Source organism: Chroicocephalus ridibundus, chromosome 1 (genome assembly GCF_963924245.1).
Source record: "Chroicocephalus ridibundus chromosome 1, bChrRid1.1, whole genome shotgun sequence".
In the NCBI taxonomy this organism is placed as follows: Eukaryota; Metazoa; Chordata; class Aves; order Charadriiformes; family Laridae; genus Chroicocephalus; species Chroicocephalus ridibundus.
The window spans coordinates 122,868,722-122,895,235 of record NC_086284.1 but is presented as its reverse complement, the minus strand read 5'-3'; the positions used below and the strand labels follow the sequence as shown (position 1 = coordinate 122,895,235).

At 40.0% G+C, this 26,514-nt stretch overlaps 1 protein-coding gene across 8 annotated transcripts; it reads right to left on the bottom strand.

Moving 5' to 3' along the window:
* Positions 1 to 1,028: 1,028 nt before the first annotated feature.
* On the bottom strand, positions 1,029 to 25,746 carry CD47 (CD47 molecule). Of its 8 annotated transcripts, none has more exons than XM_063349344.1 (12): positions 25,585 to 25,745; positions 21,623 to 21,973; positions 20,212 to 20,259; positions 17,863 to 17,952; positions 13,539 to 13,640; positions 13,064 to 13,156; positions 12,389 to 12,484; positions 10,491 to 10,583; positions 9,003 to 9,034; positions 6,602 to 6,626; positions 5,915 to 5,942; positions 1,029 to 3,436 (listed from the first exon to the last, which is right to left on the bottom strand). In XM_063349344.1, the coding sequence occupies exons 1-11, from the start codon at positions 25,628 to 25,630 to the stop codon at positions 5,917 to 5,919; spliced, it is 1,002 nt and encodes a 333-aa protein (XP_063205414.1). In that variant the 5' UTR covers positions 25,631 to 25,745; the 3' UTR covers positions 1,029 to 3,436; positions 5,915 to 5,916. The 8 variants fall into 8 exon arrangements, with proteins under 8 accessions (XP_063205414.1, XP_063205468.1, XP_063205406.1 ...); XM_063349398.1 differs by lacking the exon at positions 25,585 to 25,745 and adding an exon at positions 22,262 to 22,420; XM_063349336.1 differs by lacking the exon at positions 5,915 to 5,942.
* Positions 25,747 to 26,514: the final 768 nt, after the last annotated feature.

The following is a 26,514-nucleotide window of genomic DNA, read 5'->3' as shown; positions in this document are numbered from 1 at the left end:
TTTATTACATGAAAGGAACTAGAGGATGCCCACTTTTACTATTAGACAGGTAACTACGGTAGTAAATGTCCAACTAAAGCACTCTAATAAAGCACTGAAGCTCTTTCAAAAGGCTTCTAGACTGAAGAGTTCAGGTTTGGGTCGGCTTTCCAGGCTTACCTGATTGGAACAGTCTGAATTACAGGTATTAGATGTGATTGCATTGAGATATTCTCCAACTGCTTACATTTAATTAGCCTTGTTCTTCTCACCCCAAGGTTCAAGCAGGCAGTCTTCCTGAGCTTTAGGACAAGGGTCACTCGGAGTTTACAGTTTACCTTGCAGTTAGGTCCCCTACACAGCAAAATCCTAAAATTTTCAAATTTCATAGCTCAAATTGTTCTTCATTGCTCCTTTAGAGAGGAAAGCGTGTGTGTAGGGAAATCACGTGAAGAGATCTTGAAGTAACAGCCACAGTTCAAACCACCCTGAACGCGCCGGCAATTGCTAGTAACGGTAACTGCTCCCATCAGCTCAGCTCCGCTGAAGGGGATGTGCGAGCAGAAACACTTCCAGACAGGGCTTACAGCCTTCTCTCATTTCTCCACTCTCAAACGAATGTCAAACACAACTTGAGAAGATCTGGAACCTATGCAGTCGTACTTCAGCAGTAACACAGGAATGCAATTTCAGTGTTGTGAAGACTGACTAGAAGTATGCGTTGCTCTGTGTTTTTAAAGGTACACTAGCAGCTTGTTATTCCTCAGCTCCTGTTTCCTCCCACAGCATACACGAGTGACAACATTCAATGGCTGAAATTGGTCAGCCCAATTAAAGTTATCAGAGGGCAACCTACATACTTTCTTCCCCAACTGGATGACCTTCTTGAGGAGAAACACCCAAGATCTCCCAACCAAAACCAGCTGCAGCAGCATAAGTAACACTGAGAACATTCCAGTATACCCAATAAGTAACGTCAGGGGAGAGAGGGTGTAAAGGCAGGGAGAGAAGCTATGACTATAAATTTATGGAAGCGACAAGAAAATATCTCACAAAAACAACTTAAAATGACTTTATTTTTTAAGTATATTAGCACAATATTTACAAAATCGTTTCATAAATAAAAACATTTTCTTGGGTAAAGACTATAGATCTATAGATATTTAAAATGTCTATATATTTATATATACACACATACATACACACACAAATGGAACCATACAGTTATGAACAACTTTGGTTTTAAATTACTGGTGGGAAAGGGCTGGGAGTAACAAGGACTCTTTAAACTCTTGCTTTTAAAGTTATACCTCCAAGATATCCAGAGCAGAGCCCCTAGCGCAACAGCAGGATGGTGGGTTTCTCCCATTTCTGAGGCAACTGACCCTGCAGCCTGTACATGGCCACTGAGCTCTTCATGTTTCGGCAAAGCCTAGTAACAGCTCGGCCTCATCCCACAGCAACACAAACGGGTTCAACTGCAGTTTGCTTTACAGAAGTTAACATAAAGCTATTATACATAATGGTTCTTATAAGGCAGTATACCTCAAGAGAATTCCAGTTGGGTTTGTTTTTTATTCCTCAACGGCTCAACTTTCAACTCACCAGAGGGAATCACTAGTTATAAATAGGGAGCTCTGCATGGTACTTCATCAGGTAAATTCTTACACTGAATTGTTAATGGAGAGTAATCTCCCATCTTTAGGTAGAGGTTGCTGTGATTATGGAAAAACCTGTATCAAAAGATACTCAATCTTCTGCTCAAATCTTCTTATGAATGCTCCCACTGACAAACCTGAAGGCATGGAACTAAGTGTAAACCATACGTGCTTCTTAAATGTTTTATCATGTGAATAACCCTCTTCGCTGTGGCCCGTTCCACTGACTTTAGTAAGGGCTGGACCATGGGTTCCTCTAAGAAGTTAGGTCCTGCAGCCCTAGCAAGTGGGCTGTTTATGAGAGTAAATATTGTAAAATCAGATACCTCAATTTTATTTTGTTGAATTCTTGATGCAAGGCGTCTGCATCGAGACTTGGAGCTCAACATGCAGAGACCTGAATCTCTGCAATGTGCACCCACAACATGGATATGAATCTTAGTTTGTAACATCCAACTCTGAGATGTGCCAAATTACTCAGAATCTTTAAAAACATGGATTTTATTACATTACTGTTTGGCGACAGCTTTCCAAACAAATTGTTAGAAGGAGAAAACCATGTGTGCCTTTGAAATATATTACCTTAGTACTAATAGGAGGCAGTGTGAAGATTTCTACAAAGATACATAAAGTCCAAGAGAAGCCAACTATATTGGAACGATTTTCAAAACAGTTGTAAAACGTGGTAAGATCTCATGGAATGTGCGAGTCCTAGAAAATTGATTTTTACCCGTACCACTTACATATATACACAAACTGAGCCTCCTCGCTTCTCATCAACTCCTCCGGCTTATCCTCTATTTTATGTATTTGTGTTGTAATGGCAGCACCACAAACTTGGGTCAGAAATGAAATAGCTCCTTTTTCCATTCAAGAAAACAGATTTTAAAACTCTGTCAAAAATACACTAAATAGGACAGCTCCTATTTTTTATGAAGCATCAATGAGTTTTACAAATTCACTGAGTTAAGAAAATCTGAAATTGCTTCCAGTACCACACACTGCACGACATGAACGCACAAAAGAACCACATTCAGCATGAAAATTACTAGCTGCTGTGCTCCATAATTCCAGTGCTGAATTAGGCTCAAAGAGCTGAGCAGTTTCTCACCAAAGAACACAGAAGAGGCACGGAGAGCTCTCTCACTGGACTAAAATATCGGTCACCAGAGCATATATGACTATGGCCTATGGAGAGGTCTACTACTGTTTTGTGGAATTCTGAGAACTCGGTGAATAACTTAAGGAGAGCTGGGAGTAAACTTTGTACTTACGCAACTTTGTGTATAAGGATTTTATTTATCTTTTTTATAAAAGTTTTGCTGACTCTCAGAAAAGATGTATTTGTAAAATCTCTACTTCCTGCTTGTATCATAGACACATGACCGTACCTTGCCCATGCACACAAATAAAGAAAACAATAGTCTAAATGGTATTGCAATCTTTGGGCTGTGCAGGCCCATTACCAAAGCAGTGACTAATGATAGTTTTTGAAAATAATACCACTAAGTATTACTGCAGGGAGACCCTGTAGTGGGCAAACAGTGCTTTTTATATCCTCACCCTCAACCATACCATTTATACCATAACAAGAAAATAAAGATTACATGTGGGCAAACACACATGTTCCTCGCTACAGCTGCTGTGACTATAAAATTACATCATTTATATCAAAAGCACTTTTGCCACACATGCAAAACAACTAGTTTCCTGAATTTCTTCTCTTTGAGTAGTGCATCTTCAAGGCCACGGTGTATCAACAACGGTGTACTATTCACGTATCACATAACTCTGCAGTTCTGGGGAAAGAAACAAAAAAAAAAGATTGTCTGGGATGAGCAGCAACGTTTTGTGCTCAAGTTACAGCTTAAAAAAAAAAAAAAAGACTTTTTATTTCAAACTTCGACAGCATGCTTAGCACTCAAACAATGGAAAAGTGTGGTACTAACAGCAAGTGATGTTTCAGTCTCTCCACAACAGCAAAGTGGACACTGTCTTGGAGCTCCAACTCATGAACTGGAGTGAGCTGTAGCGTCTCCCAGCCTTAGCTGTCTGACCTGTCCTGTCTTTACTCTTAAATGATGGTTTACTTTCACGTGCCATTTTGCAAGCTAGTGTGCTTCAGCATCTGACTCATCCCTTCAGTGTGTGAACTTCCAAGGGAAGGTTAAGGTAGAAAACAGGTAGAGCTCAAAAGGTTCCTGCCTCCAGCTTGTGTGTCAGAGCCCTTGCCTTCTATCTGTAAAACCTTCTGTTATGTTTAGGAGCCATCTTTCAAGGCAGAAAAAGCAGATGGACTTCTAACCTTACCCTAAAAAGTTCAAAAGAAATGGACAATTAGCAATTTCTGTGCTTTTGGAAGCTCTACATCAGCACTTAAAAGAGGAGGCAGGTTTTTGTAAGCCTAAATGAGACCCAAGAAGAAACAGTCAACTTATTTAAAATTGGATCTCCAAGAAAAACTCTACCTTGCTCTCCAAGAACAAGCAGCAGAATGCAGTAACTGTATCCATCCCACCCTTATCTCCTTTCTGGTCAGTTTTGAATGCAATACGCTGCCAAATGTCTATTTGTTTCCTGATCTCAAACTGCTGCCATGAAGAACGCGCAACAGTCACTTCTGAAGAAGGACCTACCTTCCGCTCTTCCTATTTCAGATTATACTAACTGGTATACATTTTATCAATGCATTTAGAAGACACCAGCACTTGTCCTTTGTACTGCAAAAGTGCCTGTAATTCCTACTGGTTTAGAAAATAATCCTACAGCATGTTTGGATGAATCAGGTAGTAGTCATAAGTAACATAAACCCAGCAGTACCTGGTATTTGTAAGGAAGCCTGTTTTTAAAATCCACTGACATAACTTTTCCCAATTAGGGATAACTAGTACCTCATTTATTGTCACATTGTCAATTCATACCTTCTAGAAGTGGCATGGTATAAAAATATTTTAATTTAGAGTGACCTTACTCTTTATCCTGACTAGTGAAATGTAATTTGATGCAGGAGTACTAGGCTAAGGGTCTAGAGATACCTTGTGACAAGCTTGCTCAGTTTCCAGCAAGAAACAAAAGTAGCAATAGCATCAACATGTGCTCTTTTATCCTATTCCCATGAAAATTATATACAGCTTCTGAATAGAAAAAAAAAATCAGTAAAAGACTGTTTTCATTTTCAAACCTGAGCATCTAATCCAAAACTTAAGATCTTCAATGAGAGCTTAAATTTTAAGCTCTCGACAATCTGGCCAGGCAAATTCTGTTACTCTTCCGATGGATATGAGCTGCAGGAACCAAGAATCTTGGCAAACTTGGCTACTCACTTTAGGTACCAGCTTGGGAATTTTGGGCCAAGTTAATACAGTCCCTCTCGTTTCATGGCTTATTATAAATTATCAGGAGTCTATTTACACGTAGTCAGTGTTGCAATCTCACAGGCTGTTATAAAATCAGAAAGGACTCATCCCAGCATTGACATTTCAAACCAGAAGAAATCTTAAATTAAGCCAGGACACTGCAACATACATCTTTGTTTACCACGTTTGGTAGATCTTTAAACATCAAGCATAACCAACAGGCAGAAGCCACAGTGCACCTTTAGATCTTGAAGTTCAAAATTCAGGTTTGTCAAAAGTAAGTTGAAGTTATGTGAACAGTTCTTAAATCTTATGCAGATGTGTTTCAGTTCTGTTTGTTTTTAAACACTACTATCTGACCCTGAAAAATAATAAATTGCGTGAAATCCAATTGGAATGCAAACAATCTAACAAAACCCAGAGAATTTAAGTAACCTCTAAAGGGGGCAAGGGGGAGATAAAGTCTACTTTTAAACTACTTTCCTGTGAACTTCCATGGGAGATGACCAATTAAATACGTAGAGAAGTCTTAGTTATATTAACAACAACAACAAAAACAACCAAAAAACAAATACAACAACCCACCACCAAGGAAACAGTCCATGCATCTTAAATAATATGTAAGTATAAAGGAAGCAGACAAACTATTTGACTTTCCACATTCAATCAGAAACACACTATTTAATAGTTCTCTCACTGACTTATCCTCTTCGCTGTTTAGAAATAAACATTCTTCCCCTATGTATGATACAGAAAATACATACGCTTTCTTTTCAATGAAACATAATTTGAGTAAGAACAGCACTTGCACTGAAACCTGTCCTCTAAGTTTAGTCATATTAGCACTGGGTAACTCTGAACATCAAAATCCCCGAATACATGTTAATTAAAATAAATATCTGGAGATATATTTGGACTTACCATCATTCTAACATCACTCCTTTTGCATCTTTAAAAGCCAAGCAAACAGATTAGTAATGAGCCAAACACCAAGAAATGCTTCATAATTAATATTCAGATTAATTCTAAAATTTGGGTTACTTGCTACTGCCCAGCATGCCAATTAGTGAACAGAACAGCAAAAATAAAAATAAAAAAGTCAGAGTCATTCCTTCCAAATTTCCCCTATCTTAAGCGCAATCAAGAGTAGCCCAACACCATTGCAGAGTTTCTCCAACCCAAAGAAATATCAAAAGAATAGAGTGACAAGGATAGAATTTGCTATAATCGTAAGTATTCCACCAAGATAAAATGCCCATGAAGAAGAATTAACATTGATTTTCAAGATCTGTCCCCTCTTTTCCTCTTAAAAGCTGGACTTTTTGCAAGGTGAAGAGGGTAGGTATAATATCTTGAGATACTAGATTTGTCCTAAAACCAGCCAACCAATGCCACTAGCTAGCAAAGCACAGTAACGTACAACAGGGGGTCTGGAGCTGCAGGCATAATTTCATCGAGAGATCAAATTCTTACTAACTCACAGAGCCACATAAGTTGACATACCGATCTGCCATCTCAGTGCTGTTCTATTGAGAACTAAAATTATTTTTTTGACCTTTTTCCATAATTAATCCCTTCATTAGAAGATAAGCCTTGAATATCACCTACCATTTAGTGGTTCTTCTACAGCTTTCTGCAAAACATTTAAAAATATATATATGTATAAAAAGCCTTCATGTTTACTTTTGGCTCGCCACAGTTAAATTACTCTAATTGACATATACAGTAAGTAGTGATTCTACAAAAACGAAGAAAGCTGAATGTTAATAAAATTAATGACTAGAGTTCTGAAAAAAAATAAATCAATCGATAACTGCATTCTCCAGATTATTTTTCCCCCACTGCAAATTTTTCCTCAGATGGAACACCTCTAGGTGGCAGCAAAAGGCATGCAGATACTACTTTTAAGCTCTAAAATCTAACTGATATTTCTGTGATTTGATCAATGGTTAGTAATAAAGCAGCATTGACTAAAAAAATTAAAAAAAAATAATAAAAATAGCCAAGCAATCAAGTGTAATCTCCTCAAAAGGAAATACACCACAATTGTGCATTTAGTTTGGTAGACAATAATCAGAAACACCACATGCAATCTACAGAAACATTTAAAAAAATAATAAGGAATTCCTTAAGACGGCAGATTTCAAAATACACATCTTTTCCCTTCAGACTCAAGAAAATATCAAGCATCATTTTTTAAGTGTGCCCCATTGTCAAAATTAAGCACTTCACCAATAGTAATTTTTCCATAGTCTTTAGATTACACAGAAACAAAGTGTACTTTCAAAATAACTTTCAAAATAACACCTACTTATTGCCTCAAAGTACAGCAATATATGCTGAACTGCCCTTGGTGGAAATGAGAACATATTAATACACTTCATTTTCCACTAGGTCTTTTCGTAACTTATGTAAATTCATGGGCACAAATTATTGTCACCTGAATTCCTCTGTATCTGGCCTTCCACTAACTGCAGCTGCAAAACCCATATTTTTAGTGGCTGAGATTTCCAATGACCTCCAAGTTTTAAAAATTTCTTTGATTTTATTCCTGTCTCCAATTCAGAGAGTAACATGGTGTTCATTATGACATAATTGTGGCTATTTCTTTATTTGTCAAATCGTCACTGCAGTGTAAAACCTTGTGAAGAGAACGGCTCATAAAGAGAACAGAGTTCCACAAAGGATATTATTTAGCATTTAATAAAATAAAAACATGTAATAAAGGTAATTTACAACCAAAAAACTAAGTTTAAAAAAAAAAAATCTCCTCTTGCCCTGTTTGCTTCCATTCTACAGGTTAAAATAAGCGTGTTAAATAAAGGCAAGACTGCGTTTCGAAAGAAGAGTATCCGTAGTACATTTCTCAGCTCATTTTTATAACATAATGAACCCTGTAAACCTCCTCTGTTTTTAAATTTTTTTTTTAAACTCCATGCACTGATTTTCCTTCTGTAAGTACGAGACCAATTCTATGAAATATTATTCCTTAAAATGAAAATGGATGAGAAAAAGCAAAGGGAAAAAAAAAAATAATCTCTGTTGTCCTAACTACGGTCAGCTCTCCTGCCCCACTGTTAGAAACCATCTTTCTTTAACAGCTGGGTCTCAGGCCATAGACTGAAGAAGAGATCTGAAAACACGTCTCAAATAATGGCTATCAATCAAGAAATGGGATGACTTAGAATTTGCCATACTCCCCTGCTACAAGGAAATTTTACTGGTATTTTACAGTTGTGCCTCTTTACTTGCTTCTGCAAAACTCCAGAAATCAGGCAGCTCACATTCATGGATCACTAGAAAGCACTGCATAAGTCTATGAAAATTACAGTTTGAGGAATGATTACTCTAGAATTCAAACAGACTGACTGAAAAACCTTCTTTAAAAAACACAAAGTGCTTTTCCATTTGTTCTGTGTGACCTAAAGGCTCTGCTTTCAGATGGTCTCATCAAATTAAGGGGCATTATAGTAAAATAAGAAAAGAAAAAAAGATCAAGGCTACAGCACTCGTATAGCTGGGAATGCAAGAGAATTTTAAAGAGTTCTGATGTAGAAGACCACAGGAAAACACCCCAACCTAAGTCTTTGTTTTAAGCCACCTAGATTAAAAAAAAATTTCAGTGGTATTCTGCATTCACCTTAAGGAAAAAGCATTTTCCTTACGGTGAGCAAAAGGTCATTATAAATTCATGTGAAAGAGTGCATTGTAAAAGAACACCAAACTTCCCTTCACATCCACCACCTTTTTGTGACAGCCCTTGAAACTCCATTTGGGCGCAACAGCCAGAGTAGCCATCAGGTAAGGGTGGCAATTACAGTACTAGAGACACACTCAATAGGGACAATGAAGACCACCAACTCACTCAACATTAGACATCTGTTACACAGCCAGAACTTTTGCTTGCTACCAACCTGGTCTGAATTCGAACTAGTGAAGAAAGGTTCAGTATCTCACTACAATCCCCTGAGCCATCTAGTCACCCCAAATTTATTAATTTTAAGCTTACCCCTGGACGAGGATGATCTTTCATTCTGGGACCTAAATAATTGCAAAAGAGTGAGCATGTCATGATCGACCGAATAAAAATAATCTACTGATGAAACGTGGAACAGAGCAGCAAGAAACAAAAATGAAGCTTCGTCTATCCAAAACTACTTAATACGATGATCTGCAAATTCTTAAAGCCCCTAAGCACTCCTCTGTTTACGAACTGAATAACCTTATCATGTACAGTTTGTGAATTGTCTCACTCATGCATTCAGCTCTAAAAATGAATTATGCTACACACTACTCTTTGTGCTTATTTTTGGTGTGCTGGAATCTACCCAACAGTCACATTTGACTTCTTCAGCTAGCATAACCAAACTACAAGTGGAATATTTATGCAGACACATAGACACACATCATATATACAAGTAGTCCAAAGTCAATAAAAATTACTTTTATTGTTGTTAAAAGGCTTGCTTCATCTCTGTCACATTTTTGACTCATCTTCATCTCAGACATCAAATATTAGGCATTCTGCCTTAATTTCTTCTTTAATGGAAATCCTCCCTGAATCAGGGTCTATTCTGACCATGCCTACACAAGGTGTGCATGTACTAAACCTGGAAGACTGCATAGTTCAGTGCAGACCAGGGTCTGCACTGACTGTTTACACATCAGCGCAATATATCATCAATTGCATGGTTCTCTGTCCAAACTAACGAGCTGTTTGAAAAGCCTTCATGCACAGCTTGAGACAAGGAAGTCACACTGCTCTCAAATCCAAGATGTAAAGTCCACATAATATGCTGTGGTGTACCAGCATTCCAATCACATAGCATTGCTGTATTTTTTGCTTATTTAGCAGGCCTGACTGGCTTTTTCATCTTTATATCTCTCATCTTTTTGAGATCTCGTGAACAGACCTGTTTCTGAAACAAAGTATTACTAGTCTTTCCTCCTGGCTTTTAAAATTAAGCATAAGAAAAAATAGGATTCACTAAAACGAAAGGTGTGCATTCAAATCGCTCTTATTTTAACCCACCTCTAACCAGTGGAAATCACTAGGCAGACTTTTCTTCTTTAAATTCCTATTTTGATAAGCTTTTGTGTGCACCATCCCATAACCCGCTCTAGAATCCTTGAAATCCTTTTGCTCTCTTCATTCTAAGGTTCACCTAGCCAACTGTATAAATGAAGAGCTTAAACAGTAACAACAATCCTACAGTTGCAACACTCGTACTTAAGAAACCTGGCTGTGTTGATCTCAAGACAGTTTATTATGATAAGCTGTAAATTTCTTTACTCAAGATTCCCCACACAAGCTCTATGAAACAAAGCCAATATATACAGACAACTTTTCACTAATTTTTTTAACTATGTAATTGTGAAATCACACCTTACGTTCAAATAAGCTGTGTCTACCTCTGAAAAGTACAATAGAGAAAATTGCTCTTCCGAATATTGAAGTGCTAGAAAAAAATAATGCGGAATATTAGGTGCTACTTACCCATAATAAACACGTAACCCAGACTAAGCAAATTTGCAATAGCCAGAATAGCTAAGCCAGCAACGACAACAGACCCATGTATCGGAGGACAAGCTGTTAAAAACACAATAAAAGAAACTGTATCGTCTGACACAAGTAAAAGCACAAACCTTTATTTTGGATATAACTGAATACTAAAATAAATAAGCCTAGTAAAACCAGATGTGATTCATTTCTCTTTCAAAGCTATCCCAGAACTACTTCTGCATCTTTCTTTTTCTATATACATTCTTTAATGGTACAGAGGCATTTACTGATTTATCCTGCTTAACTATACTAGCATACTACAGTTTAGCCATTCTGTCATTCACTGCAATCAACAACATTCTTTCATTAACTAAATTATTTTAAATTTAAACTTATATCTTCAATCCCATTTGTTTGAACTATAATTGCATTAGAATTACAGAATTCAACACTGTTACTGATAAAAAAAAAGAGTAAAAAAAAAAGGAAGAAGGGAGCAGAATATGAGGGCAGTTCTGAGGCAAATCCAGGCCTATCACAGAGCAGGAACAGGCTACTATAACCCAACCATAGTTGGCTGTACAAACTCCTTGTTCTCTGATCCTTGTTTCCAGGGACCTGAAGTCATTGCAACTACCTGTGAGCTCAACCTAGGAGGAGCTATTTCTGCTGACACTTAAGGGTCATTGAACTAAACTTCCAGGGACACAAATAACATCTACCTTGACGACGATAACATCTACCTGTGAAAAGGTCACCCTGAAAAACTAGGGAGACTTTCCATTTGAGCACATAATAAAAACATCCTCCATTTTCTATTACTCTAGGGGATTAATGCTTTACCAGAAATCTCCCATCAGTTTATTTTACTACTACATTTGACAACACTTAAGCGTCCCTCACATATACTTCTGTAAATACTAAACAATAAGCATAAAACTCCAAACACAACTCCACTGAAAGGTGTATCATTTCACCCAGATCAGGCAGACCTTTAGAAACCACTTCAAGGAGAAATAGTTTTTCTTAAATCCCCAACCAAATACAAAATGAACAATGTCTCTAAGAAACAATAAGCCAGGGGTATAAAGTGCTTCCAATGAACATGAGTATGTATTCTACTACTAAATATACTGCCAAGGATGCCTAGTCCTAAATTCACCCTTTTCTCTGCTGTGGGGTTTTCTGGTGGGCAGAGTTCCAGGAAGGCTGGCAGGGTACAAAGGGAGGGTACGAGGCAGGGATAAGGGGTAGCACTGTGTGTGGTATTTAGTTGGAGTTCTTCTACAACAGTGACTGTTTTCAGGGCTGAAACAGAATGCCAGCCACAACCAGACTTAAAACAGTCCAAGAACACTTCCAAGTTTACTGTCTCTGCATTTGCCTTTTTAAGCTGTTACAAAGGTATTCGTTTCCCAGCGACTCAGTTATCAGTCGCATACAAGTGGAGATTAACAAAGAATTTCTGATTTATTCATTGAACATGAGAAAGTCATTATGACTCTCGTTTAGCTTCTAAATACCCTAGGCCTCAGTAAAAATAACATTAATAAAGGTCAACATTGGTTTTAGGTGACTCTTCAGGGCACTAACTGTTGTAAAATTAAAACAATTAACTTTTCTTTTTTTGTTAAGCAACGGCTCATAGAATGCAGTCATGCTGGATGTAGTCATACTAATGAAACTGATATATGTGATACTGCCTTTGGGCTATTCTTCTTTCACCAGATAAAAGAGCATTAAGACAGTAATCCTAAAGTACGTTTACAGAAGTTACTCACTAACGTTCAATGTAGTGAAGCCATTTTCACAGCATTTTAGTGTTACAAATAAGCAAACATCAGGTAGGGACAAAAGTAAAAAGACACCTTTACAGAAGAGAAATTGCTTACCTGAGACACACAAAGCAAAACCAACCACAGCAATTACATAACCAAGAATTTGCAGACCTATCAGAGCAAATGTTGCTTGTGGTAGACTACCGAACACTGGGAAAGACAGAAAGAGAAACAAAATTGCAACTTTTCAAAGACTAACTAAAGGGATACAAAATGCAGATCATTCCCATAAAAACTAGCAATCAGACTCTCCTAAATTCCAGGCTCAGCCAGCCAGCGTGATAACAAAACAGCTATGCAAGTCACTCAGTGCTCTTGATGTATACACACGCACAGAAAAATATATGTATATATAAATAAAATTATAAATATATTATAAAAATTATAAATAAAGCATAAGCAAAATTAAATACACATGTTCTGAGAGTTAGTTATTCATCCCAGTCCCAAGACCTAGGAAGGAAGAGCAGGAATGGCTCAGATGTTCTTCCCTAAATCTCATTTTTCAAGCAGGTAACTTATACTTCTTCCCTGAAGCAGCTCAGGCAAACAAACAAGGTTAAACATTTTGTTTTGAGATACTATGAAGGTCAGGAACCCAGCATGCCATGGTAGCACCTATTTATTAAAAAAAAAAAAAAAAAAACAACAAAAAAAACCAGTATGTAGACTTGGGGGAGGCTCAGTTTTTCAGTCAGTATGTTCTTGTGCTAGTGAATAAATACTCACCTATTCCAAACATAAAGTATTGAAGCGGTACGAAAATCACAGCAGGGACTACAATTAGGCCAAGGCCAGTTTGATTCTGTGCAGTATAGCCATCTGCAAACATTTATACAGAAATTAGTAAAACAGAAATCCTTGATTGGAGTAAAGCACAAAGCAAAAGTAAATTGTTAGTATCATCAAGTTTTTAGGGTCCAGAAAAAAATCCCATTGAACACCAGAAGTCAGTCCCTAGCCCCCAGCATTCACTCAAGGCAGCAGGACAGAAAATAGAAATAAATTTGGAGTCTCTATCTCCCTACGATCATCTGAGGGCCTGACAACCGCAATGCTGTTTTTGTTGTATTCTATATTTTTTTCATTTTAAAATTAGTAGATAGCTATTAATAGGTGGTACTAACTTCCATACTACTGCATGGAAGAGATTAATTTGTGCTCTTATTCCCTTAAACTAGGCAGGCAATTTTAATACACTTACCTTGGACAAAAAGAACAGTGCCTACAACAGCAACAACTATGGAGAAGACAGCTGCTACAATAACGCCCATTCTCTTCTCAGGTCCGATTTCATATTTTAATGCTTAAAGACAAAACCAAGAGAGACAGAGAGGAAAACGATCAGACGTACAGATTATCTCACTAAAATACACAGATTTTATGATTGAGACTGTTGTCCTAAACAAATAAACAAAGTCCTAAAAACTTAGAACTATAAATACTACCAAGGTATCATTTGTTTTCATTGTTTGATATGGTTAATATGGCTTACTCAGATAAATGAAACCCAGCACTGGTGTTTTAGTCAAATTCTTAATTCCATCTTCTATGTAATTCAGGTGATATGTTATCAAAATAACTTTGGGACATGGTACTGGTTAATTCAAGTAGATGCGCTACTGACATTTAAATAATGTTACATTGAATTTGTTACTCAGGTGAGTGTCAGACAGGGATTTCAAAATTCCAGGTTTAATTCTCTTCCCTGTGACACTGTATATTACCTTCATGCCCAACGGAACAAGGTGATGTTCCCATCTCACCAGAATGCTTTGAGAATGAGTAGATATGGGCTGACCTACATATTCGGATGCCATAGACAAGACTAATTTTCAGTAAAACTGCACTGCTAAATAGCTGCCATCTCAGAAATGGTTGATTCTAGTGGAGGGTTTCAAAGCAGCAGCACTTTAGTAGTCTTTGGAAAAGAAGGAACAGTACAAATACATCATCTTAATACGCCGTGTTTGTTTCTGCCTCATACACTGCTAAAACTAAGACACAAAATGAGGCAGCTCTTGCTCCAAGCTTGAAAATGAATATACCGCGAATCTTGGTGTATGTTGAAATTGGTAATCACAAACAGAGAACAAATACTGCCAGTAACTTCAAAAAGAAAAACAAGGAACAAGTACAAAATTAACATCCCACTTACATGCACTGCATAAGCACAAAAAAGTATCATGAGGATACAGTAAATATTCTAGAGCGTACATGTAACAAAATCTTTAATAGTATCTTATCTATGGAAGGGTCACAGCATACTCTCTTGTAATTAAAACTCAGTCGTTCATTATATTCACATTGTCTAAAGCAACAAGACCCCAGTCATGCTCACAAGTACTATTGTCATTTAAACCAAAAACTTATTTGGAATAGCAGTAATAGTAAAAACTTCCTGCATATCTGTACTGGAAATTCATATTTTTTCCTATTATAAATATGCTAAATAAGGAAAGCAAGACACAAAGGCAAAAATACGTAATGGATATGCTATACTTAAATCCTAAAAAACAATCCTGTAAGGATATCAAAAAACCCCACCACAAACCAACCAACCAACAAAAAAAACTCCGAGAAACCAAACCCCCCATAAAACACAAACCCAAGAAAACATATATTCCAAAGTGTTACACAGAAAAATCAAGCCCAGTTTAACAAACTATTTAAAGGTATACTGTAGCATTGCTGGATTCACAGGTTAACTAAACCAGTGCAAATTAAAGGGAAAAAAACTGGCTGGATGGCCATGCCCAAAGAGTTGTGATTAATGGGGTGAAATCCTCTTGGTAGCCGGTCACCAGTGGTGTCCCTCAGGGCTCAGCTTTGGGGCCAGTTTTGTTTAATATCTTTATCAATGATCTGGATGAGGGGATTGAGTGCACCCTCAGTAAGTTTGCAGATGACACCAAACTAGATGGGAGTCTTGGTCTGCTTGAGGGTAGGAAGGCTCTACAGAGGGACCTGGACAGGCTGGATCGATGGGCCAAGGCCAACTGTATGAGGTTTAATAAGGCCAAGCGCCAGGTCCTGCATTTCAGTCACAACAATCCCAAGCAACGCTACAGGCTTGGGGGAAGAGTGGCTGGAAAGCTGCCCGGCAGAAAAGGACCTGGGGGTGCTGGTGGATGGCCAGCTTAACATGAGCCAGCAGTGTGCCCAGGTGGCCAAGAGGGCCAACAGCATTCTGGCTTGTATCAGGAATAGCGTGGCCAGCAGGAGTAGGGAAGGGATCGTGCCTCCGTACTCGGCACTGGTGAGGCCTCACCTCGAGTACTGTGTTCAGTTCTGGGCCCCGCTGTGCAAGAGGGACATTGAAGTGCTGGAGTGTGTCCAGAGGAGAGCCACCAGGCTGGTGAGGGGTCTGGAGACCAAGTCATATGAGGAGAGGCTGAGGGAGCTGGGCATGTTTAGCTTGGAGAAGAGGAGGCTGAGGGGAGACCTCATTGCCCTCTACAACTACCTGAAAGGAGAGTGTAGAGAGGTGGTAGAGAGGTGGGTGTTGGCCTCTTCTCCCAGGTGAATAATGACAGGACCAGAGGAAAAGGTCTGAAGTTGCAGCAAGGGAGGTTTAGGTTAGATATTAGGAAGAGTTACTTCACTGAAAGAGTGGTCAGACACTGGAACAGCCTGCCCAGGGAGGTGGTTGAGTCACCACCCCTAGAGGTATTTAAGAAACGTCTAGATTGGGCACTTCAGGGCATGCTCTAGTGACAGAGATTGTAGGGGTTTGGGGGTTTTTTTGTGTGCGTATGGTTGGACTCGATGATCTCAAAGGTCCTTTCCAACCATGAAGATTCTATGATTAAGTTAGAGGTAGCACGATTACTTTTCCGCAGGGAGGTCAAAGACCTCGCAATAAAGTGCACAGATGCAATAAAATCCAAGCAGGCTCAACTTACTTAGGTAAAATGACAATGCTTCTATCAATGCTTATTTCAGGACAATTATTACTTTCCTATCAAAATGCTAAAAAATGTTAAAGTTCTGCTATAAATGGAAGGCAATGACAACTCCTGGATATATCAGAAACTCCTAAACCATTATGAACAATAATGAAAATCAGGAATCTAACACTATGGAAATAAAATAATTTAAAAAATACATATTAGTTGTCAACCTCTGACCATGGATGAACCTTTGAAGAGTCACGTACCACTTTCAGAGGTGCATGAAGAGGTAGTAAAGGAAATTATATACAGATGGCTGAATATGTATGTGATTACTATGAATCACTCTGAGCGTGAGTTCTTTCCATTTCTTATGGACTCGCCTCTAACCAGCTGGTTTTTTTTTTAATTTTTTGGAAGTCTACAAATTGAAAAAGGCTGAAAAAACCTTGAAAGAGTGATGTAACAAACTGCACCACAGGGAACCGTGTAAAAGACTGGGACATAAAGCACACTCTACATTGTATACATGTTGGACACCAGTGTATAAAGAACATCTAAAGATGTCTTACACTGGTGAAGTATTGCCTCTGAAAACATCTACCAAAATCAGTGTTAGATTGTAACTCAGCCAGTGCTAAAACACTAATGAACAACTTTATATTAAGAAGATAACCCCATCTTTTCTAATACGGATTTTATGACCCTAAAATGAAATGTGCTTCTATTTCTAATAATTCAGTGTCATGGTGAACCAACAGTCAAAAAAACCTTCTTTGTTCTAACCAATGACAGTAGAAATTACTATTTATACCCCACAAAAATTACACATGTGCAAAAAAGCTCATTGTTTGCAACAGTACTGGCAGCAGAAACATCACCACGTGGCAGACTAGCTCTAAACACAGACTTTTTAGGCTGCACGTCACACCTTTGTCTACAAGGATATATATCTGCTAAAAATCTTAACTCCGGGAAGCAACCTCTGGCCTCCAAGCAAATAGAGCAGACTGGCCCAGACCCTGCTGCTTAAGGCTAGACCCCAGCACCTGAGTCCACACTGCATGACTGGGGCACCACGTGGCACGCTGAAGCCCCAAAACACATCTTTTTGATGAGTTCATGTTTGGTTTCAGTTCAAAGGTCCCAAACTGCAAATGTTATGCCAGACGAATGCTTTCACAGCTTGATGCCAAAAACGTACGTTACGTGTCCTGGAAGAGTGCAAGGCTTACTGAATAAGGAAATGGAGTACAAAGCTCCATTTTTTGTAGCACAAAAGAGTGTAGCTTGGTGTGCTCTTATTGATCAAGCCTGTAAGTAACAGTGCTTATTAGGAGCTACCATATACAAGTTGAATCTCTTGTAATATTAGCTGATTCATGCCAAAAGAAAGCCCAGACATGAACATAAGTAACACCGTGTGGATGATCAGGAGAGGGATTCCAGAGCAAACCAAACACCGTATCATGTGACAAAGTAGGCAAACCACCCTTCTGAGTATCATCTAGATCAATTCCACCAGACACCTTTTAGATGTAAGCACTGTCTTTCATCTTACACGGATGATTTTATGCAAGCAAGTGATTTTAGAACAAATCAGTAATTGCAAAGAATTAAAGAGTCAATACTTACCAACAAGAATTAACTGAGCCAAACACAAAGCAACAATTACAAACAGCAACACTATGATGATAGCCCTTTCCACTAGAAGAAACCATGATCCTAGAGAACAAAAAAAGAAAAATGGTAGGAAGAAAACAAAAACTGAGGTTGTTAGCTTTACATTTATTGCTCATTTTAGGCTATGCTCTAGATTGCTCAACACTCAATGTAATAGTTAGCATGAAGAGTTATAATAGGCTAAGATGACTTCTACCTATGTATTTTTCACTCTCATCTTGTGTGTGACAACCTACTTTTTCAGTATTTCTAGTTGCCCTAACATTTTCCAGACTGGAGGTCTTAACCTCCACTGCAGCAGAGGACAGGTTTATGCTACTGTATGGCAGTACAAGCTAGTTAGCTTGTGGAACTACAAACAGCACAGTTGATCAGAAAAAAATGGTGTATTTAGGCTAAGCAGGGAAGCTGGGCAAGATATGAAAAGTCCAATTTGATGCTTCCCGAGCTATTCTATTCTACCTCCAACTGCCGTAATTCCTGAAAAAATCCAGACGTGTGGTAAGGAATACAGGAGCTACCTAAGTGAGAAGGAAACACTGCTTTGTTAATTTTAGAGATCATACATTTTCCTTTAGGTCTCCCCACCATCATCCATTTAGCTTTTCTTCCCCTGCATCTTGGATACCTTAGGCTGTTCAGTCACTTGTGCTGTAAGACCGTGTAAACCACCTTCTAACAGAAAATTCTGAAAACATCTCCACTGAACTAGAAAATGCAGTTGATTCTTACATCTCTGCTCATAACTTCATTTACACTCACCCAGTGGAGTCCAAAGTCTCCATTTCTTACATTATACCGTTCCTCTGCCTGCACATTTGCTTCCAAAGAAACTTCTAATCTTCATTTAGACGCATACTCCTTGCACTTACTCTCCATATTTAAAAGCTGTATCTTCAGCTCCAGAAACATGGAATGAACTATTGATACATCACAACTTTCAATGACAAGTAAATACCTTGAGGACAGTTTCAAATTCACAAATTCCCCTCTTTCCCCCTCCCCCGCAAGGAGTCACAGAAGAAGTTACTATAGTTAGAACATAAATACAAGGCAATCGCAAAATACTATAAAGGCAGAGAAATGGAGGAATATCTGCCAACTTCCTTATCAGCAAAAGAAGCCTAATTCAACAAATGATTTCATTACATGTTTTGCTTCATTTGCATTTTCAAAAAAGCAACAAACATTGAACGGTAACTTCAATGCACAGTTGCCATTCTCTAGATTAGCCAAATCTTACAGGCAAGTCCCAGCGATGTTAACTGAAAATTATTAACGAATTGAAAGTATCTGCAAGCAGAGACTGAAAAGCAGCTTCACTTCCTCTACAGCATTTCCAGATTACACTAACAGGTATTACAAAGAGAAAAAAAAGCAGACATGAAGCCTGGTATCTGCTAGAACTTCAGCATGCAACATGGAACCACATATGGTCCAGTCTTCAAGTCTAAAAGCACTTATTGTATGGAAATGCTTGCAATACTGCTGGTATATGCAGCATGCAAATAAGAGAAACAGCTGAACACATTTTCCTGGTAATACATTTTGCTTACTCTGTTGCTTCATAGCAATTAGGTAAACTCCTGGTGAAAAGTATTATTTTGAGAGCCAATCGAAGTCAGTTCCAAACTAACAAGAGACACTTACAGACATGCTGGGGAAGAAGAGAGAAAACAAGAGAAGAGGGAAAAGGCAGAGGAAACAGGTGAAGGAGAGAGGAGGAAAGGAGGCAAAGGAAAGGAAACAGAGGAGGAGAGAGGGGAGAACAGAGGAAAAGGGAAGAGGAGGAAAAAAAGAGAAAAAGGGGAAACTTTACGGTCACTCTCCTGTCATAACTGATCAGGAAAGAGTGTGCCCAAAGACAAGGGTACTAGCATTTAAGTCTTGCTCACTCTGCTACCCGCTTCCTATGTGAATCCAGAAATTCTATAAAGTGAGATGGAGAATAGTTGGCTCTTATATGACTATCTTTGTATAAGCATCAATTTGAATATATTAATAGTGACAGCATGAATTCATTGCTCTGAAATGGCAGAGTGAAGACTAGTATAGGATTTCCATTATTTACTAACCCTTTTCAAAACTCACTTGCTACACTTTCTTCTATTAGCTTATTATCTCAAGAGTCTCTCTAGAACACTGAGGAGCAAACAGAAAAAATTGTGCAGAAGAACTTAAAGAGAGAACAAGCAACTGGTTTACTTTCAGCTAAACACTCAAACATAACACTACGTTTTACATTTTCTGGCATATACTCTCAAACTAATGTGACCTCGCAACTATAAATTCTTCACCAACCACATTTTTCCTTTGGTGTTGGGGTACTTTCCTCGCCGCAACTGACGACTAGAAAATGAAATTAGAAAAATTACATCAGTTTCCCGCTTTGTAGTCTTTATACAGCTTTCAAAATTCTAAACACAGAATAAGTAAAAATAAAACAATAAAACTTGCAAATTAGGACTTGATTGTATTACTTCCTCAAGCCTTGTTTCCTCTTGTAGAGCTTAACAGTGAATGGCAAAAACAGTCCAAAAAGGCTGAGTAACGAACAAGCTACAAGAGAAGGAAGGAAACTGCCTATACACCTCTTCCCCTGTTTTTGCGGTGTTCTAAGAACCAAATGATTTTGCAGCATCCTCAGTCTTTCAGCGGCTGGGCCCCTCTCAATCCATTTCAGGATCACATTTGCTTTGCAGTGTATAGGGTTAACTCAATAATTAGACCCAACTGTGAATTACACTGCCATTTGCAGCAGAACACAAGTAACGTGTCCGACCTTCATAAACATTTTAATGACAAATACAAAAACTAGTAGCAAAAAGGTCCTAGGACAATTCTACAGTGCACGGGTAAGACTCCACGTGCTATGCAAACGTAACATATTCAGTGCTTCTGAGAAGCCTTCCAGAAGCAAGTCTCCTGTGCAGAACAGAGAAACAATATGCACATATGTGCAGCAAAACTGTCACTTCTGCAGAATACTAGACAGACTGCACATGTACAGCAGATCCCTTTATTCAATAGCTGCAGCACTAGAGCACATGGGCTGCATCTGACAAGATAAGGTAAAATGGCTCACTAGATGCAAAATTCATCACTTAGTCACCATTATTTTAAACATGGCCTTCTAAAGATGACATTGAATACCAGACACCCCTAACAAGTTACCACCTAGTAGCATTTTCAACCTTGCTGGAAAACTGCATACTTTCAGATCAAGTTTTACAGCTCTTATACAGAATTTCTATTAGTTCTATCTGTAATTTTTCAGCGTAGCTAAAGATTGCAAGATGCAATTTTTCAAAGAAAAGATCTCTGCAGCCGCTGGATGTATACAGTTCAGTATTACAAAGATATTAAAAATATCTTTCAGTATGTAATGCAATAACATAACCATGCTGAAAATATTACCAACTATATAATCTAAAAGATGCTGGAAAGCATATATTGTACTCTGTTAGACAAGTGATTTTCAGACATTTATTACAGAGTGAAAAAATGTGTTCAGATCTTTCCCAGAGAAGCTCTCCCCTATAACTTAATTCAAAATAACTCGCATTAGCATTCAAGTTAGAAGACTTGTGCTACGTTTTTTGTATTTTCAATTTAACATAATACATTGTCATATTAATTATTTTTCTCTTTCCCGTAAGATTTTGCTTGTTTTCTCTCCCAACAAATTCTAAAACAGTGGCAGGCAACTCACCTGAGTATTTTCTAAGTTCAACTCTTGTTTCTCCTTCTCTGTTTGATTCCGTTACTTCACAACTGTAATTTCCAACATCTGCTTCTTCACTGTTAAGCCTTAGAGAGGCAATACCCTTGGGTAAATCCACCAGAGATACTAAGTTAGCTGATGGAACAGTTGGATCTCTGAAAAACTCCTTTCTTCCTCCATCAAAAGAGAAAATTGTTTTTCCTTGTCTCTTCCACGTGACAAACATGACATCTGGATTGTTCTCATTTAGATTAATCACATGGCAAGGTAAAATCACAGTTTTATTACAGTTAGTTTTCTGAACGACATCTGTCACATTAAACATCAACTGGGCAGAACCTATAAAGAAAAATGAAAATTGACACATTCAGAATGATTTCTTAATGTACAAGAAAAGAAAGAAAAAAGAATTACAACATGCCATTTGGGAAAACAAAACACTCCCGCGAAACCACAAAAAGAGAACCATGCTTTAAGGGAGTAACAAAAGAAAGGAAAAAAAGCATTATTCTAATTCTACCACAGCGCTATACAGACTTAGCCATTCTCACATCCGTTTAATGTACAGATACCATAACCTATCATAAATTTTAAAAAAAAGTAATAAAACTTTGGACTGCCACTTACTTGGACACTTCCTCTAAAACTCCATATGCAGAAATACTGCATTAAGGCCTTGTTTCTGCAAAGCATACACATAACACTAACCACAGGTTGTCCCACTGATGTTCAAATTTTTGCTGCTGATCACACAGGTATCTAAAAATGGAGGTCCAGGCATCAGCTCCACACCAGCATCCGCTATAGTTTGTTAAGGACACAGGGAAAAAATTCTGCTTTTACACTTCTGAGAGAAGGCAGGCAGGGCAGCTTAATCAACAAAGGTTTGTCATTTGTTCCTTCTTATCTCTGAAGGTGGAGCCAAATGCCCATAGGTTTAGAACACTTCTTGCGAATTCTCTCTTTTCCTTTCTGATGGACGAGGTGCACACACAATACCATATATTACATAAAATCATTACTTACTTAGTATTTGAGTGTATACACAATAGAATTGAAAATGGAAATTTTTTAAGAAGTGTCCTGTATTGTAAAGCATTGTGATTAATGCTACTAAAAACGAAATTCAATGCAGGTAATGAAAAATCACCATCACACAGAATGATGTTATCACTGCTAGTTTTTATCATTTCTCTCACACATTGCACCACAGTTCTAAAACAGCGGTACTGACTGAACAGTGCTTCAAGAAAGACCTAAATCCTATGCCAAGATTTTATCTGAAATGAAGACCCATTAACCAGTTCTTGAGAATACCAAAAATTATAACATCAGTATTTAAATTACACCAGGAACCAAAAGAAAGAGGTTAATTAAACTAACTTGACTGCAAAGTATGAAGGCTTTGAATCCTTATTTTCTGTATTTTTCCTCGTTTCTGTGAAATTATAACTTAGTTAATAGCTTTCCTAATAGTCATTATTCCCCAGAGTTCCAGTGGCATTAATCATTCAAAATGTTTGACTACATTCACCTGACAAAATCAAATATGGGAAAAGACACATATTGTAAAACAAGACCACAACCCCTAATACTGTAAGCACACAGAGTTAAAAAGTGGAGTAGCTCCAGTGACTTCAGAGGAACTACTGGTATTCAAATGTCTAAACCAGCTCAGAGTTGAGATATGTATTTGATGACTGAATTCAATGAGGGGAAAGGGAGGAGAAAAACAAAAACAAACAAACAAAAAAAGTTGTGTTGCTATTTGCAGTAGCCCATTTTTTTCAAAGCAACAGTCTCAGATCAAATTTAAAAAGTACATATCCTTGAAACATTGATTTAATATTCTCGCACAAGTCACTGGATTACTACGAAATATCAAAAGCTTATAATAAACTGACAAAATGCATTATGTATGACAGCACTTAATGAAGAAAGAATTATTCTCTAGTTTACTCATTGTGTTGCATTTTTTAGACCGTACTTCAAAAAAATAAAAAGTAACAAAAGCAGAACAAAGGATAACTATTGCCAAACTGTGCACTAACAAAAAAAAAATGCAAGCAATTAAAAGCTGTAGTGTTTCAGTGTTTCTTCCTGAAATAAATTTCACATCTGTTTTATTTTAACACTATCTCACAACAAAAGGTTTCTGAGTGTGACGTTGTCGGTTTTGGGGTTTTTTTTCCTCCTTTAGAGCTAGTACATTTACACTTTGTAGGAAGAATATATTCTCTGCTGGCTCCAATCACCGGGAAAGGTGATTTTCAACTAAAGAAAGCAACTATGCTTCCAAATATTTACCAAAGTAAATTAAAAAAAAAACTTGAAGGAATTAAAATAAATCGATCACAACTTTCTCACTAGTATTAGCACAGAATGGCAGGGAGCTGTACATTACTGATTCCACGGGTTTGTGTGATGTTAGCCTATAAGGGCTGGCATATTTTGCCTGAAGCCAGTGAAGAAGTGCTCATGTGAACTGCTCCACCAGCAGAGCGCTGGGGAAATAATGAGCAGGCTGCAGACAGGCACCAGCAGCAGCACACAGGCAAATATTTGCAGGTTTTGTCCTCTGCAAATCTGACTGCTTTAATAGAAGGTGGTGTGTGTCTGCTATCTCACTAAAGGGAACCTGACTGCTTACTACACATGGCATTTCCACTATCAACTTCCGACGTTCTTCTTGTGGGACGAGGAAGTCATCAGAACCCTTCGGCAACAGTTCCCAAATCCTCCACGCAGTGGACTACTAGGTGGGCTCCTAGCCTCAAACTTTCTCATGGATTATCAGCTTAGACGTGCCACACAAAGGTGACAATTTTAGAGCCTTACACTAAGCAGTTCAGGGGGGCCTGCTTCTGAAGAAAATGCAGTTGTGAAGCCGTCACAGAAAAGTTGTTTCAAATGACACATGCAGTGCAAATTCAGGAATACTGCACATTATGCCAAAATTGGCTAAGCCTGGTAGTTGCACCTGATGGACACCTGCATTTCTCACTGACTACAAAACACACCTGGGGACTCAGCATTTAAGCCAGTCCACTGCTAACTCGGCAACCCAGACATGAATTTAGATGCTAGTTTTAAACACGCAGCTCTAGATGTGCTGCTTACTGACAGGAGAGCATTTGCACCTCAGTGAAAAGCGCCGCAATTTTTTTTAGCTCTCCCGCCCCCCACCGAGTTTCTTCTGGAGGCACAGAAAAATAAGAAGTTAGATTGCGAGACGCCATTTGCACGTCAGTGACACCCAAACTTCTTCCAAGACCGAGAAATTTCGTCAACCCTACAGCAGACGAGCAGTTTGATCGTCGCTAATTTCTTCAAGAAGGGGCATTAAGCTGCCCTGAACGCTACGAGGCAGCACAAGACGAGGAGCTCTGCGCTGGTCACGGCGTCCCTCCTCCCCCCCACGACTTCTGCGAGAAGCCACCCACCCCCAGACCCGGGGAGGATGCGGGAGGCGGAGGGGCGGAGGAACACCCCCCACACACCGTAGCAGCGGTTGGCGACCTACAGCTCAGCACAGCGCAGTCCCACACACGCCGGCTGTCACCCTTGCCGCTCGGTGGTCACCAGCCACGGCCGGGAGCTCCGGGCAGGGGCGATGGGAGCCCCCACGCTCAGCGGAGGAGGCCCCGCGGCACCGGACGCCTCACGACCCGATACGTCCACTCTCCCCCCCGCCCTTCTCCCGCCGCCTCGGCGACGCCCGCCCCTCCCTTTCCCGCCCACCCAACGGCTGCAGGGGGCCGGGTGAGGCGGCTCTGCCCTCCTTCCCTCAGACCCCATGGGGCTGGCAGGGCGCCTGCACAGGGACGCCGCTGGAGGCGGGAGTGGGCGGAAAGGTGTCCCAGGCCCGGCCGCCGCGGCCCCAAGCCGCAGGGGTCGGGACGACGGAGGGAGAGAGGGAGAAAGGAGGGAGGGAGAGAACGAGAACTCACCGACGCCCACGGCGCTGAGCAGCACCCAAGCGGCCAGCTGCCACATGGCGAAGCGGCGACGGGGAGCGCGGCCAGTCAGCCCGACGGCCTCCGGAGCTGGGCGCCGCAGCGGGCGGGCGGCTTCGCGCAGGGGGCGGGGCGACTGGCGGGATCTGGGGGGGGGGAGGAGGGGGCGTTCTCGCGTCGCTGATTGGCTGCAGCCGCTCGCGCGGGGGTGGGTGCCGCGCGCCCCTGCTTTCCCGCCTCCGCCTGGCCGTGACGGAAGCAGGCGCCCGTCCCGCCGGTGGGGCCCCTCGCGCTCCGCCCGGCGGTTACCAGCAGCGGCGTGTGTCGCCGTTGGTGGGGGCAGGCGCGGCCCCGCGGGCGGGGCGCTGGCCCGCTTCCTTCCCTCTCCCCGCCGGGAAACCGAAACAGCCCCCGGGAATACCTCCGACAAAGCCCGTTTATTGTTTGTTTTCAGTAATTATGGGGACCGATGAGTAGTTTTCCTGGACCGCTTGGGCTCTGGGGTCAGGGTGTGTTGTCGCTGCGCGCAGAGAGCTGTGTTTTGAGTAACGGCTGAATAAAATGGCTGACTGGGCCGGCCGGGGCTGCGAGGAGGAAGGTGCCGAGTCCAAGGCAAGGGGAAGCGTTGAGGGGGCGGCTCCCGCTCCCCTTCCCGAAGCGACTCCCAGATCGTTTTAGTGAAGTTGAACGCGGTTAAACCCCCCTTCGCCGGCGGGGTGGGAGGTGGTGTCTATTCGCCCCAGCAACGCTTAACCCCTTCCGCTCCTCTCCTGCGGGGGCCGGGCAGGAGGGAAGGGCCGGCGCTTTCGGTTTCCTCTCCCTTTCCCGTTAATCACCTGACACGACACGGTAAATAAGCCGGGGCGGGGAGCAGTGCCGTTAAAAGCCCCGTGGAAAAGCTGACCCCGTCAGTGTCGCGTTTGC

Excerpts from the sequence above, each read along its gene's own strand:
- CD47 (XM_063349336.1), bottom strand. The coding sequence starts at position 25,630 with ATGTGGCAGCTGGCCGCTTGGGTGCTGCTCAGCGCCGTGGGCGTCG. Across the intron at positions 13,641-17,862 it reads GGCTCAGTTAATTCTTGTTG|CATTAAAATATGAAATCGGA; the intron begins GTAAGTATTGAC and ends TTTGTCTTTAAG. Across the intron at positions 13,157-13,538 it reads CACTGTTCTTTTTGTCCAAG|ATGGCTATACTGCACAGAAT; the intron begins GTAAGTGTATTA and ends AAATGTTTGCAG.